Here is a 14,219-nt window from a genome sequence, read left to right as displayed (position 1 = left end):
TACCCCACTGCGTAGTCTTCGGACGCTGATTCTGTCCGGGATTTGGGTTTAATAGGTTAACGGACCCAAAATTATACATTTCTCTCCCTCGTGCCTTTAAGTATTTGGAGCTTGGGAACAGGGTGCTCGTCGGTGGGGAGGACGGAATCGCATAGTCTGCACAACAGCCCATCGGTGGCATAGTGGATCGTCTCTTCTTTGACTGCTGTTCTGTCATAGCTGCGTTCGATAACGACCTCTTCCATGAAGGCGACCGTATAGGATGTTTCTTCGCACAAACTCTGTACTCCCAGGTTTGTTTCAGTTTTCGTTCCAAGTTTCCCTTGATTATATATTTTGCTACAGAAGGTCTGGGTTACTAACTCTCCAGTCGGGTGGGTCGCCTGCTCAGATTCTTCTATAGCAGTGTTGGAGTCATCGACTATTGGGGATACTGGTCTTTCTGATCAGGCACCCGGATGCAGCTCCCAGTAGGGACGGAGGTTGGTTGACCTCGCGTCTTCCTCTGCCGTTTGGGTTGAGGTAGACGCTGTTACTAGCCTGGCGGGCCAGCCAGAACATGTGCAGCATCGGCACTTTTCACAGAGCGCTGCTGCTGACGCTTCTGCGGGGCGGTTTGTCTTCCGGGGTGCAGCCCATCCGTTCTCATCTATAATTCATGGCATATCCACAACATTTTTTTTTTCAAAGGCAATATCGCAAGATATCAGATCCACTCGGATCACAGCCGACTCGTGCTTTTTCTCGCCGTTTAGTCCCTCAGTAGTCTTTGACTACTATTGAGTTTACCAGCGGGGCTGCCGTGGAGGTACGCATTTCCATGTGATGATAGAAACACGTTAAAACACCACAAGAGTAACTATCCAGAGTTGACACTCTGGGGAGACCCGTCCAAGAGAGTCATAGTTACTCCCCCCCCCCTGTTTACTCCCGCTTCATTGGATTTCTTCACTTTGACATTCAGAGCACTGGGCAGAAATCACATTGCGTCAACACCCACCAGCGGCCTTCGCGGTGATTTGTTTTAATTAAACAGTCGGATTCCCCTGGTCCGCACCTGTTCTTAACCGGCGTGACCACCGCGTGGCAGTCCACCACTGATTGCCAGGCCCAGAACATTACAGATGGTATAGATTATTAAATTACAATTCTTGTCAGCAACAAAGTGTCAGAATTGAGCACATCCGGGAATAAATGTAGAAAAATTCGACCTTCAAACACGAATGGATAATTTGTGTATGCCAATCTGGACATTGCCCATGATCGTCCAGGCGTCCGTCATTGGACTATTCGACTTTACTTGTTACATATCATGGAAGATAAATAGAATTACAATGAATTACTTGTCTGTGAATCGTGCAAAGTGGATTTTTCAAAATGAGCCCTTGAATGGTGTACATGACAGTAAAACGTATCTTCTTTAATGCACCTGAAATTCATATATATAAGACATTGGTTTATTTTTCGTATGTTGTTTCTGATAAAGATATCAACTAATTAGCAACCAACATAGTCGCATGTCAATGTCCGATATAATAGGTGAAAGTGTTTGCTTGGTACTTCTGGTCATCATGAAATTTCCGGAACATGTTCCTTATTTAAATCAATTCCACGTCAACATCACTTAACGTAGATTTGGTGTACCTGCCAACATAAATAATCGCCTTCTCTTCTGACCTGCATTTTTGCCATGGTTACTCACCAATTACTTTAATACGGGCAAAGAAATCTGAAGATAATTGTTGAACAATTGTCAATAAGGATAGATTCATGGAGCTTATAATTTAATATTTTCGTTTCGAGAATTCAATGATTTTATGTTCTGGTTCGAAAAGTACACACTACAACGTGCAAAATTAATCAGAATCCGAGACAGCACACGATACCTGACTCCTTCCTCTTTAGTTCCGTCTCTGTATTTACATATTGATTTTGTTATTGTTAACTAATGAAGCTGCACACAAATATAGTACTGATAATCAATGTTTCAAACAACACATAGAAAAATGATTTTGGTAAAACAATTTGTCATTGATTATATTAGAAAGCTTGTCACCACCATTGGCTAAACTAATCGCTAACCTTATTTGTTCAGGTAGGATTAATGATTTAATTACCGCAATTTGGTGAGCATTTCTGTTTCCACAGAAACTGAGTTATGTTTGCGCAAGAACTCAAATATTAAATTCCATGGGCTTGAATGGCTTTGCAGGAAATATAGTTCCCATGTATTGTTTTGATTTCCAAAATATTTTAATAAATTAAGTCGTGCAATTGATGGCACTGCTGACTCAAGGCGCTGAGAATGCAAGTTCGATTCCGGCCCTGGCGTGCTGTCCATGTGGAATTTGCACTTTTTCACGAGTCCGCTTGGGCCGCAACCTCACAACCCTAGAGATATGAGGATCGGTGAATTGGACACGGAAAATTGTCCCGTCATTGGCAAACAATTGCATACTTTAAGGTAATAAATAAACAAAAATTAATAAATTTTGCATTTTATCGCATTTTCTGGTGTGGGCGCAAAACGCAGCCACCATTACAGCATAATAGGGGATGGTTTAGCTCACTGAGCTAAATCGCTGGCTTTTAAAGCAGACCAAGCAGGCCAGCAGCGTGGTTCGATTCCCGTACCAGCCTCCCCGAAAAGGCGCCGGAATGTGGCGACTAGGGGCTTTTCACAGTAACTTCATTGAAGCCTACTCGTGACAATAAGCGATTTTCATTTCATTTCAAATTCAGTCTAACATTTTTTTACCTGCGCCAATCAAAGCTTCATTGGCGTGTTTTAGTTCTGAAAAAAAAATCCAATATGTTTTGCGAAACTGCAAAGTAAAATCAACCTTACACCGATCGGTTAACCATTACTTTTACTTTTATTTGTTTCTGATAAAGAGTCTCGTATTTGAGCAAAGAACTGTGCAATCGCAAAAGATGCAGAAGAAGTTCTAGGTCTGGAGATGATGGACTGGACGAGGTTTTGTAAAATTGCTTGTCTATTTTGTAATGTGTATATTTTCAAGGTACTTTGGGTGCCAGAAGATCGTTTAGAATATGAAATTCCATTATGTTTCAAAGGCCACATTAATTCTGACACAAAATCCTCTGGAGTGTTAGAGATAACAGTTGAAATATAGCCACAATAGCGATTCAAAATCATTGCAAAATGATTAAGGACAAGAGTTAGCCAAGACAATATCCTATAGCCATTAACATTATATTGCTAGCGCAAACTAATTTTCAGAAACATATTTGAAGAATATATGTCCCAGAAGTATATTTTTAAGTCACTATTCACGATCAGCAATGCGACAATGAAACGAAAGAAGGACTGAATGTAGTGCGGAAACATTGTGATGGAATCTTATTAGATTTCGTATCCATTACCTATGCTTGTGACTCCCATCTAAACGAGGATCATTTGCACCATTGATTTACTCTTCAGAACAAATTTCGAAGGTCAGCATCTCTACGAGGCTACCTCCAGATTTTTTCCACGCACGTTTTGATTTAAAAAAAAAATTTGCTGCGTGAACTCCTGCTGTTGGACGATCGGCATTGGGCCCATTATATCAGAAACGAAACTGTTTGTATGTGTTCCAAATGACACTGGTTTATTGCGAATTTTGCAATATCCGTGTGATCTTACAAATATCCTTTCTCATAGATTATATCGTTTTCACAAGCTTCACTAAACCATATCAACAAAAAATCGGGCAAAACAGCATCCAGAGTGTAAGAATATGATATTCGGCTCCTATATTTTTTCGATAAATATTTAATAGTATGTAAATCAGTACATTGGTACGATAAATTGCCAAATGTTCAACCACATTCCAAATATGGCTCCAGGAATTGTCAAAATGTTGACATTAATGATTAAAGAGATTGACTCTCACTTCAATCAGGATGGCGAGATTTGATGTTGAGTTCATCAACATGTCATAAATAAGATGGGTGGCAATCAAAATGCAACGCATAACCCGAGATACGCCGTTCATTCAATCTAAATACCATAATTGGAACTATTTTATCATTGCCGCCAAGCAATCACGGTTATTCTGAAGGAACTATTTTTAAAAACCTGATCTGGAAGAACATTACATCGTCAGCTATATGAAGACATATTGCTTCGCAAGTTCTAATAACATTTCAAGGAAAGGTGACACTGAGTTGCTTCACATAAACTAAGTGGTAAGCAAATCAGGGAATATTGAAATTTGCCAGATTCACTTGCCTGTTAGATATTTACTCAGATTTCGGTCTAAGTTGAACGAATGTATTGCAATAATGTCACAAACATGAATGTGAATTTAAAGTAAAAGGTTCTCAATCAATAAACATTAGTACTACATATGGTGAAAATATAGGATGAATATTCCATTGTGGGAAGCTATGAATTATATGTTTTACTGGACAGATTGGAGCAAGGAAACAATCATACTGAGTTTGTGTTTCGTAGTTATTTCAATAAAAAATTTCCACTCTTGGATACGTTGATAACGAACACATTTTCATCTTTATAACTTCAAACTCAACCTACGTGGATTATTTTCTCCCTACGCAGAGCTCTATCCGATCCATGTTTCCTCTACTAATATCGAAACATCATTCATATTTATGTCAAGCCATTGCCCATACCAGCTCATGGAGCCAGATATTTAACTGTCATCTCATATACTGATAACGAGAAATGTGTTGTTCTCCAAAATTGTCCATATCCCGTATTTGGCATTGGTTCTAAGTTGTGCGAAATAACTGCACAAATATAAATGCATAAATGTTAGTAACATGGGATTTAGAGATGCACGTTTTCAACGTGACCATATTATTCAAGGTTATCTGATATTTCGTATAAACATTGGGAATGTAAATGGACATCATAAAGCTCTGTGAGTAAAGGGTGAGGTGAGTACAAAAGTAAGAAATTACCTCTCTTCAGATAATATTTATGGCGAAAATATTTGGATAGGAATCCGAGATAACGGCAAAAAATTCTTAATGATCGACGTATTTACCGCCCCTCAACAGTAACAATACAGAACTGTCGCCCACATATCAACAGATAATATGGGGTTGCAAGTGTTTTACTACAATAATCAAGTGCGACATTCAACATCACATGAATTTGGCGAAGCACATTGGCAAAGCCTAACTCGATAATGAGTGCAAAAATAAATTTTGAGACACTTTAACTTCCTATTGGAACAGTGCGTCTTTGGACTTCGGCCGGAAGTTGATTTTGAATCTGGTTATGTGTAATGAGGCATTCAATAATGTATAATACCAGTCAGAGGGATCACAATATGTTACAATTTTGCAGAAACTCTAAACATGAGAACAGGGTTCTTCAAAGAGTGCCTGAAATTTTCAAAGATACGTGAAGACATAGCTGGCTCACGATGACTGTAGAGATATGTCAAAAGGAATCTGTTGAAAATGAAGTATCGGCCATTTAATGTGATATCATAAGTCCCAACGAGGAAATAATCCACTGATGAAGAAAGCTTCTGCCAGACCTGTTCAATATCAATGACTAACTGAGGAAGTTTAAGCTGCCATGAAAGTGCTGAATTTGTGTACATTAGAGTGTTAAATTGAGAGTTTGTTGACCGAGGGATATTAAGGGTTTATTTTAATCCAATGATTTAGAAGAAAAATAATTGCTCGAAACAATTATCGATAGAATATCTGAAATGCATTTCAACAGTAGTTTTGACATATGTTTCAATCACAAATACCTAAACATAAAATATATTCTAGAGATTAGAAGTTAAAAGTTTTAGTTTCAAATTTCCAGCAGCAAATCTTGAAGTAATGCATTGAAAGTTCTTCCCCCAGCAAACACTTTGATGCAACTTAAACGCATACAACATTGGTTCATTTAAAATTTCGCTAACCCGTTTCATCCAGACGACTTTTCAACATTTCTATTTCTGAAATGGAATAGAAGTATGATTTAAGTAGCCGTAACTTTACTCATATCTCTGGTTTTGTTATGATTTTTAAAACAGTTTCATGCTACTGTTTTATATTATTGTTAACGTTGTACGTCGACATGCAAAGAAGCTGCGTTGTCTTTACATGGCAATTACTTATGAATCAGAGCGTGGCGAACCTCCAGAAGGAAAGAATAACCTCGAAGTCAAAGCGCCCTGATAAAATGATGGTTAGATATTCAACGTGAATCGCTTTGCAGAAAAACAAGTCTGAACCCATGAAAGAATAAAGTTAGGAAAAGCGAATATAAATGCATTAATTGCCAGATAAACAGTTAAGGCCATTCGAGCTGTTATTGGCGGACCTGATAGTATTCCTGGCAGCTAACTGAGCTGGTGCGTAATGACACTTTTATAAACGACTCCTAATTGCTGGATCCAGTGTCCAGGAACGGAAGAAGCATTCGGTAACGAATAGAGCCAGGCAACATCGCGAGGAGATGGCAGAACCCGACGCTCGTTTGAAACTGTAAATATCTTTCAGGTCATGGAAATCGTGACTTCAGACACAAATAAGCAAACGAAAACTTAACATCAATCCGCTTGGAGGGATACGACTACTAATTGTCATTATGAATTTGTATAATTGCAGATGTTGTTGGTCAATGTAAGCACAAACTGGCAGATGAATGAAATTGAGCCCGTGTAAGTAACTCTCGGGAAATGCCGCATTCCTCCATGATAGTTCAGACCTCGTTACTGTTTTCCAGATTGACTTGTCTACCGATTCTATAAATTTTGACGTCAACTAGAAGAACGGGGATGGCTTGAAATGCAGGTTTCTCTCTGCTCTTCGTAATTTTGTGCGACAAACAAAGGTTAATATTGCCTTTGGACTGAGTTGGAACAAAAAACACTGGCGTCAGAGAGTTAAAAGAGATATTACTTCTGTTTAATTGTGTCTGTCGTGAGAAGGGCAGGGGGTGTTCCCCGGTTGCGGTGGTCTGGTTGGTTTGTGTGGTGGCTTGGCTGAATCAAGGACATGAACCTGGGACATCCTGGAAAGCAAAAGGATAAGAAGTGGAATGCATTGAAAATTTATAGTTAATAATTATGGCATCACAGGGAGTTTGCCACTCTGAACTCGATCATTAGTTTTTAAAGAAAGAAAACTATCGTTAGTGTTGGTCTGGACGTTAAGTTTTGCGAAAGGAACCATGCATGAAATAACCGCATCTGAAATGTCTTACGCTTATCTTTTTCATACAGGTTCATTTCTGTGAGAGAAATAATTTAAATTTGAACATTCAAATGTTTGTGATGTGTGCGCACAGTTGCAGTACTTATGTTCAAACTTCAATCTTGTCATGGGCTGTGATATATTTTCCTGTACCCCACTGCGTAGTCTTCGGACGCTGATTCTGTCCGGGATTTGGGTTTAATAGGTTAACGGACCCAAAATTATACATTTCTCTCCCTCGTGCCTTTAAGTATTTGGAGCTTGGGAACAGGGTGCTCGTCGGTGGGGAGGACGGAATCGCATAGTCTGCACAACAGCCCATCGGTGGCATAGTGGATCGTCTCTTCTTTGACTGCTGTTCTGTCATAGCTGCGTTCGATAACGACCTCTTCCATGAAGGCGACCGTATAGGATGTTTCTTCGCACAAACTCTGTACTCCCAGGTTTGTTTCAGTTTTCGTTCCAGGTTTCCCTTGATTATATATTTTGCTACAGAAGGTATGGGTTACTAACTCTCCAGTCGGGTGGGTCGCCTGCTCAGATTCTTCTATAGCAGTGTTGGAGTCATCGACTATTGGGGATACTGGTCTTTCTGATCAGGCACCCGGATCCAGCTCCCACTAGGGACGGAGGTTGGTTGACCTCGCGTCTTCCTCTGCCGTTTGGGTTGAGGTAGACGCTGTTACTAGCCTGGCGGGCCAGCCAGAACATGTGCAGCATCGGCACTTTTCACAGAGCGCTGCTGCTGACGCTTCTGCGGGGCGGTTTGTCTTCCAGGGTGCAGCCCATCCGTTCTCATCTATAATTCATGGCCTATCCACGACATTTTTTTTTTCAAAGGCAATATCGCAAGATATCAGATCCACTCGGATCACAGCCGACTCGTGCTTTTTCTCGCCGTTTAGTCCCTCAGTAGTCTTTGACTACTATTGAGTTTACCAGCGGGGCTGCCGTGGAGGTACGCATTTCCATGTGATGATAGAAACACGTTAAAACACCACAAGAGTAACTATCCAGAGTTGACACTCTGGGGAGACCCGTCCAAGAGAGTCATAGTTACTCCCCCCCCCCCTGTTTACTCCCGCTTCATTGGATTTCTTCACTTTGACATTCAGAGCACTGGGCAGAAATCACATTGCGTCAACACCCACCAGCGGCCTTCGCGGTGATTTGTTTTAATTAAACAGTCGGATTCCCCTGGTCCGCACCTGTTCTTAACCGGCGTGACCACCGCGTGGCAGTCCACCACTGATTGCCAGGCCCAGAACATTACAGATGGTATAGATTATTAAATTACAATTCTTGTCAGCAACAAAGTGTCAGAATTGAGCACATCCGGGAATAAATGTGGAAAAATTCGACCTTCAAACACGAATGGATAATTTGTGTATGCCAATCTGGACATTGCCCATGATCGTCCAGGCGTCCGTCATTGGACTATTCGACTTTACTTGTTACATATCATGGAAGATAAATAGAATTACAATGAATTACTTGTCTGTGAATCGTGCAAAGTGGATTTTTCAAAATGAGCCCTTGAATGGTGTACATGACAGTAAAACGTATCTTCTTTAATGCACCTGAAATTCATATATATAAGACATTGGTTTATTTTTCGTATGTTGTTTCTGATAAAGATATCAACTAATTAGCAACCAACATAGTCGCATGTCAATGTCCGATATAATAGGTGAAAGTGTTTGCTTGGTACTTCTGGTCATCATGAAATTTCCGGAACATGTTCCTTATTTAAATCAATTCCACGTCAACATCACTTAACGTAGATTTGGTGTACCTGCCAACATAAATAATCGCCTTCTCTTCTGACCTGCATTTTTGCCATGGTTACTCACCAATTACTTTAATACGGGCAAAGAAATCTGAAGATAATTGTTGAACAATTGTCAATAAGGATAGATTCATGGAGCTTATAATTTAATATTTTCGTTTCGAGAATTCAATGATTTTATGTTCTGGTTCGAAAAGTACACACTACAACGTGCAAAATTAATCAGAATCCGAGACAGCACACGATACCTGACTCCTTCCTCTTTAGTTCCGTCTCTGTATTTACATATTGATTTTGTTATTGTTAACTAATGAAGCTGCACACAAATATAGTACTGATAATCAATGTTTCAAACAACACATAGAAAAATGATTTTGGAAAAACAATTTGTCATTGATTATATTAGAAAGCTTGTCACAACCATTGGCTAAACTAATCGCTAACCTTATTTGTTCAGGTAGGATTAATGATTTAATTACCGCAATTTGGTGAGCATTTCTGTTTACACAGAAACTGAGTTATGTTTGCGCAAGAACTCAAATATTAAATTCCATGGGCTTGAATGGCTTTGCAGGAAATATAGTTCCCATGTATTGTTTTGATTTCCAAAATATTTTAATAAATTAAGTCGTGCAATTGATGGCACTGCTGACTCAAGGCGCTGAGGATGCAAGTTCGATTCCGGCCCTGGCGTGCTGTCCATGTGGAATTTGCACTTTTTCACGAGTCCGCTTGGGCCGCAACCTCACAACCCTAGAGATATGAGGATCGGTGAATTGGGCACGAAAAATTGTCCCGTCATTGGCAAACAATTGCATACTTTAAGGTAATAAATAAACAAAAATTAATAAATTTTGCATTTTATCGCATTTTCTGGTGTGGGCGCAAAACGCAGCCACCATTACAGCATAATAGGGGATGGTTTAGCTCACTGAGCTAAATCGCTGGCTTTTAAAGCAGACCAAGCAGGCCAGCAGCGTGGTTCGATTCCCGTACCAGCCTCCCCGAAAAGGCGCCGGAATGTGGCGACTAGGGGCTTTTCACAGTAACTTTATTGAAGCCTACTCGTGACAATAAGCGATTTTCATTTCATTTCAAATTCAGTCTAACATTTTTTTACCTGCGCCAATCAAAGCTTCATTGGCGTGTTTTAGTTCTGAAAAAAAAATCCAATATGTTTTGCGAAACTGCAAAGTAAAATCAACCTTACACCGATCGGTTAACCATTGCTTTTACTTTTATTTGTTTCTGATAAAGAGTATCGTATTTGAGCAAAGAACTGTGCAATCGCAAAAGATGCAGAAGAAGTTCTAGGTCTGGAGAAGATGGACTGGACTAGGTTTTGTAAAATTGCTTGTCTATTTTGTAATGTGTATATTTTCAAGGTACTTTGTGTGCCAGAAGATCGTTTAGAATATGAAATTCCATTATGTTTCAAAGGCCACATTAATTCTGACACAAAATCCTCTGGAATGTTAGAGATAACAGTTGAAATATAGCCACAATAGCGATTCAAAATCATTGCAAAATGATTAAGGACTAGAGTTAGCCAAGACAATATCCTATAGCCATTAACATTATATTGCTAGCGCAAACTAATTTTCAGAAACATATTTGAAGAATATATGTCCCAGAAGTATATTTTTAAGTCACTATTCACGATCAGCAATGCGACAATGAAACGAAAGAAGGACTGAATGTAGTGCGGAAACATTGTGATGGAATCTTATTAGATTTCGTATCCATTACCTATGCTTGTGACTCCCATTTGAACGAGGATCATTTGCACCACTGATTTACTCTTCAGAACAAATTTCGAAGGTCTACCAGGCTACCTCCAGATTTTTTCCACGCACGTTTTGATTTAAAAAAAAAATTTGCTGCGTGAACTCCTGCTGTTGGACGATCGGCATTGGGCCCATTATATCAGAAACGAAACTGTTTGTATGTGTTCCAAATGACACTGGTTTATTGCGAATTTTGCAATATCCGTGTGATCTTACAAATATCCTTTCTCATAGATTATATCGTTTTCACAAGCTTCACTAAACCATATCAACAAAAAATCGGGCAAAACAGCATCCAGAGTGTAAGAATATGATATTCGGCTCCTATATTTTTTCGATAAATATTTAATGGTATGTAAATCAGTACATTGGTACGATAAATTGCCAAATGTTCAACCACATTCCAAATATGGCTCCAGGAATTGTCAAAATGTTGACATTAATGATTAAAGAGATTGACTCTCACTTCAATCAGGATGGCGAGATTTGATGTTGAGTTCATCAACATGTCATAAATAAGATGGGTGGCAATCAAAATGCAACGCATAACCCGAGATACGCCGTTCATTCAATCTAAATACCATAATTGGAACTATTTTATCATTGCCGCCAAGCAATCACGGTTATTCTGAAGGAACTATTTTTAAAAACCTGATCTGGAAGAACATTACATCGTCAGCTATATGAAGACATATTGCTTCGCAAGTTCTAATAACATTTCAAGGAAAGGTGACACTGAGTTGCTTCACATAAACTAAGTGGTAAGCAAATCAGGGAATATTGAAATTTGCCAGATTCACTTGCCTGTTAGATATTTACTCAGATTTCGGTCTAAGTTGAACGAATGTATTGCAATAATATCACAAACGTGGATGTGAATTTAAAGTAAAAGGTTCTCAATCAATAAACATTAGTACTACATATGGTGAAAATATAGGATGAATATTCCATTGTGGGAAGCTATGAATTATATGTTTTACTGGACAGATTGGAGCAAGGAAACAATCATACTGAGTTTGTGTTTCGTAGTTATTTCAATAAAAAATTTCCACTCTTGGATACGTTGATAACGAACACATTTTCATCTTTATAACTTCAAACTCAACCTACGTGGATTATTTTCTCCCTACGCAGAGCTCTATCCGATCCATGTTTCCTCTACTAATATCGAAACATCATTCATATTTATGTCAAGCCATTGCCCATACCAGCACATGGAGCCAGATATTTAACTGTCATCTCATATACTGATAACGAGAAATGTGTTGTTCTCCAAAATTGTCCATATCCCGCATTTGGCATTGGTTCTAAGTTGTGCGAAATAACTGCACAAATATAAATGCATAAATGTTAGTAACATGGGATTTAGAGATGCACGTTTTCAACGTGACCATATTATTCAAGGTTATCTGATATTTCGTATAAACATTGGGAATGTAAATGGACATCATAAAGCTCTGTGAGTAAAGGGTGAGGTGAGTACAAAAGTAAGAAATTACCTCTCTTCAGATAATATTTATGGCGAAGATATTTGGATAGGAATCCGAGATAACGGCAAAAAATTCTTAATGATCGACGTATTTACCGCCCCTCAACAGTAACAATACAGAACTGTCGCCCACATATCAACAGATAATATGGGGTTGCAAGTGTTTTACTACAGTAAGCAAGTGCGACATTCAACAGCACATGAATTTGGCGAAGCACATTGGCAAAGCCTAACTCGATAATGAGTGCAAAAATAAATTTTGAGACACTTTAACTTCCTATTGGAACAGTGCGTCTTTGGACTTCGGCCGGAAGTTGATTTTGAATCTGGTTATGTGTAATGAGGCATTCAATAATGTATAATACCAGTCAGAGGGATCACAATATGTTACAATTTTGCAGAAACTCTAAACATGAGAACAGGGTTCTTCAAAGAGTGCCTGAAATTTTCAAAGATACGTGAAGACATAGCTGGCTCACGATGACTGTAGAGATATGTCAAAAGGAATCTGTTGAAAATGAAGTATCGGCCATTTAATGTGATATCATAAGTCCCAACGAGGAAATAATCCACTGATGAAGAAAGCTTCTGCCAGACCTGTTCAATATCAATGACTAACTGAGGAAGTTTAAGCTGCCATGAAAGTGCTGCATTTGTGTACATTAGAGTGTTAAATTGAGAGTTTGTTGACCGAGGGATATTAAGGGTTTATTTTAATCCAATGATTTAGAAGAAAGTTAGTGTTCAATCACCTTAAAACAGATGTTCTATTTGCAGCTACTTGAAGTTGCAACTTGTCAATTAGTTTATTGGATCGAACCAGTTTTCAGATGCTGGATTCAGACAGTATAAAGGTGAGTCAGCTTACATAGAACATACAGTGCAGATGGAGGCCATTCGGTTATGCGAGCCGACACCAACGCACTTAAGCCCTCACTTGTACCTCATCCCTGGAACCCAATGACTCCTCCCAATTGTTTTGGGCCACTAAGGGCAATTTATCATGGCCAATCCACCAAACGTGCACGTCTTTTGACTGTGGGAGGAAACTGGAGCACCCGGAGGAAACCCACGTAGACACGGGGGAACGTGCAGACTCTGTGGAGACAGTGACCCAACAGGGAATCGGACCTGGGAGTCTGGCGCTGTGACACCACAGTGCTAGCAACTTCTGTTACTGTGTTGCTCAAAAGTGCTGACAAACGTTACAGTGCTGTCTTTGTTTGCACTTGAGTGCTGAATTTGTGCGTATTACAGTGTTAATGTGAGAGGTGGTGACTGAGGATGTTAGCAAAGGACGGAGCAAGGTGCTCCATTCATTTGATTTTCTACATATCATCAAAGACCGTGAAGGGAGCCGGGAGTTTACAGAGAGTGCAGCTGACTGGGTGTAGAGTCGGAGGGTGGAGTTCCAGTTGGTACACAGGGCAGCTACATTCGGTAAGGTAAGAATTGTTTTTTCTGTTTTTTATCACCTTATTTTTTTGTGTTTCTTTTGGTTTTTTTTAGGAGGGAACAAACTATCATTGTACCATTTCGCAGAATCAACATATTAGAGGGTTCAATTAGGATAGTAGCAGTATATACATATATTTTAAGGGCCGAGCGGTTGTTTAATCTTTTTTTTCTTTTTCCTTTAAATATCTTTGTGTGTTCAGATCAGAGGAGATGGAAGGTAGGGCAGTTGAATGCTCTTCCTATATGATGAAGGTGGTCAGGGTCTCCACCAGTGGGCCCACTGATGACACCTTCGGGAGGTTCACCCAACTCCATCTCCTCAGAGACCGCGTTACAGAACTGGTGCTGGAGCTGGATGAACATCGGATCATCCGGGAGGCAGAGGGTGTAATGGGGAGGAGTTACAGGGAGGCAGCCACACCCAAGGTGCAAGGCAAGAGTAGCCGGGTTGCAATCAGGAGTAGAAAAAGGAACGGGCAGACAGTTCACGGATCCCTCGTGGCCCTTCCACTTCAGA

General features: G+C 39.7%; 1 protein-coding gene across 1 annotated transcript in view; it reads right to left on the bottom strand.

Moving 5' to 3' along the window:
* The window catches only part of LOC119976524 (golgin subfamily A member 4-like), a 1,176,663-nt gene that overhangs the window by 110,550 nt on the left and 1,051,894 nt on the right, over positions 1-14,219 (bottom strand). Inside the window, exons 176-185 of the mRNA XM_038817077.1 lie at positions 11,560-11,586; positions 10,089-10,124; positions 9,217-9,243; positions 9,033-9,059; positions 7,190-7,216; positions 5,901-5,936; positions 4,238-4,264; positions 2,759-2,794; positions 1,887-1,913; positions 1,703-1,729 (exon numbers count right to left, since the gene is read on the bottom strand). Coding sequence (XP_038673005.1) covers positions 1,703-1,729; positions 1,887-1,913; positions 2,759-2,794; positions 4,238-4,264; positions 5,901-5,936; positions 7,190-7,216; positions 9,033-9,059; positions 9,217-9,243; positions 10,089-10,124; positions 11,560-11,586 — 297 coding nt within the window. The remainder of the gene's footprint in view (positions 1-1,702; positions 1,730-1,886; positions 1,914-2,758; positions 2,795-4,237; positions 4,265-5,900; positions 5,937-7,189; positions 7,217-9,032; positions 9,060-9,216; positions 9,244-10,088; positions 10,125-11,559; positions 11,587-14,219) is intronic.

This window comes from Scyliorhinus canicula, chromosome 13, assembly GCF_902713615.1.
Source record: "Scyliorhinus canicula chromosome 13, sScyCan1.1, whole genome shotgun sequence".
NCBI classification, from domain to species: domain Eukaryota; kingdom Metazoa; phylum Chordata; class Chondrichthyes; order Carcharhiniformes; family Scyliorhinidae; genus Scyliorhinus; species Scyliorhinus canicula.
This window is presented reverse-complemented; position numbering and strand designations above follow the sequence as displayed.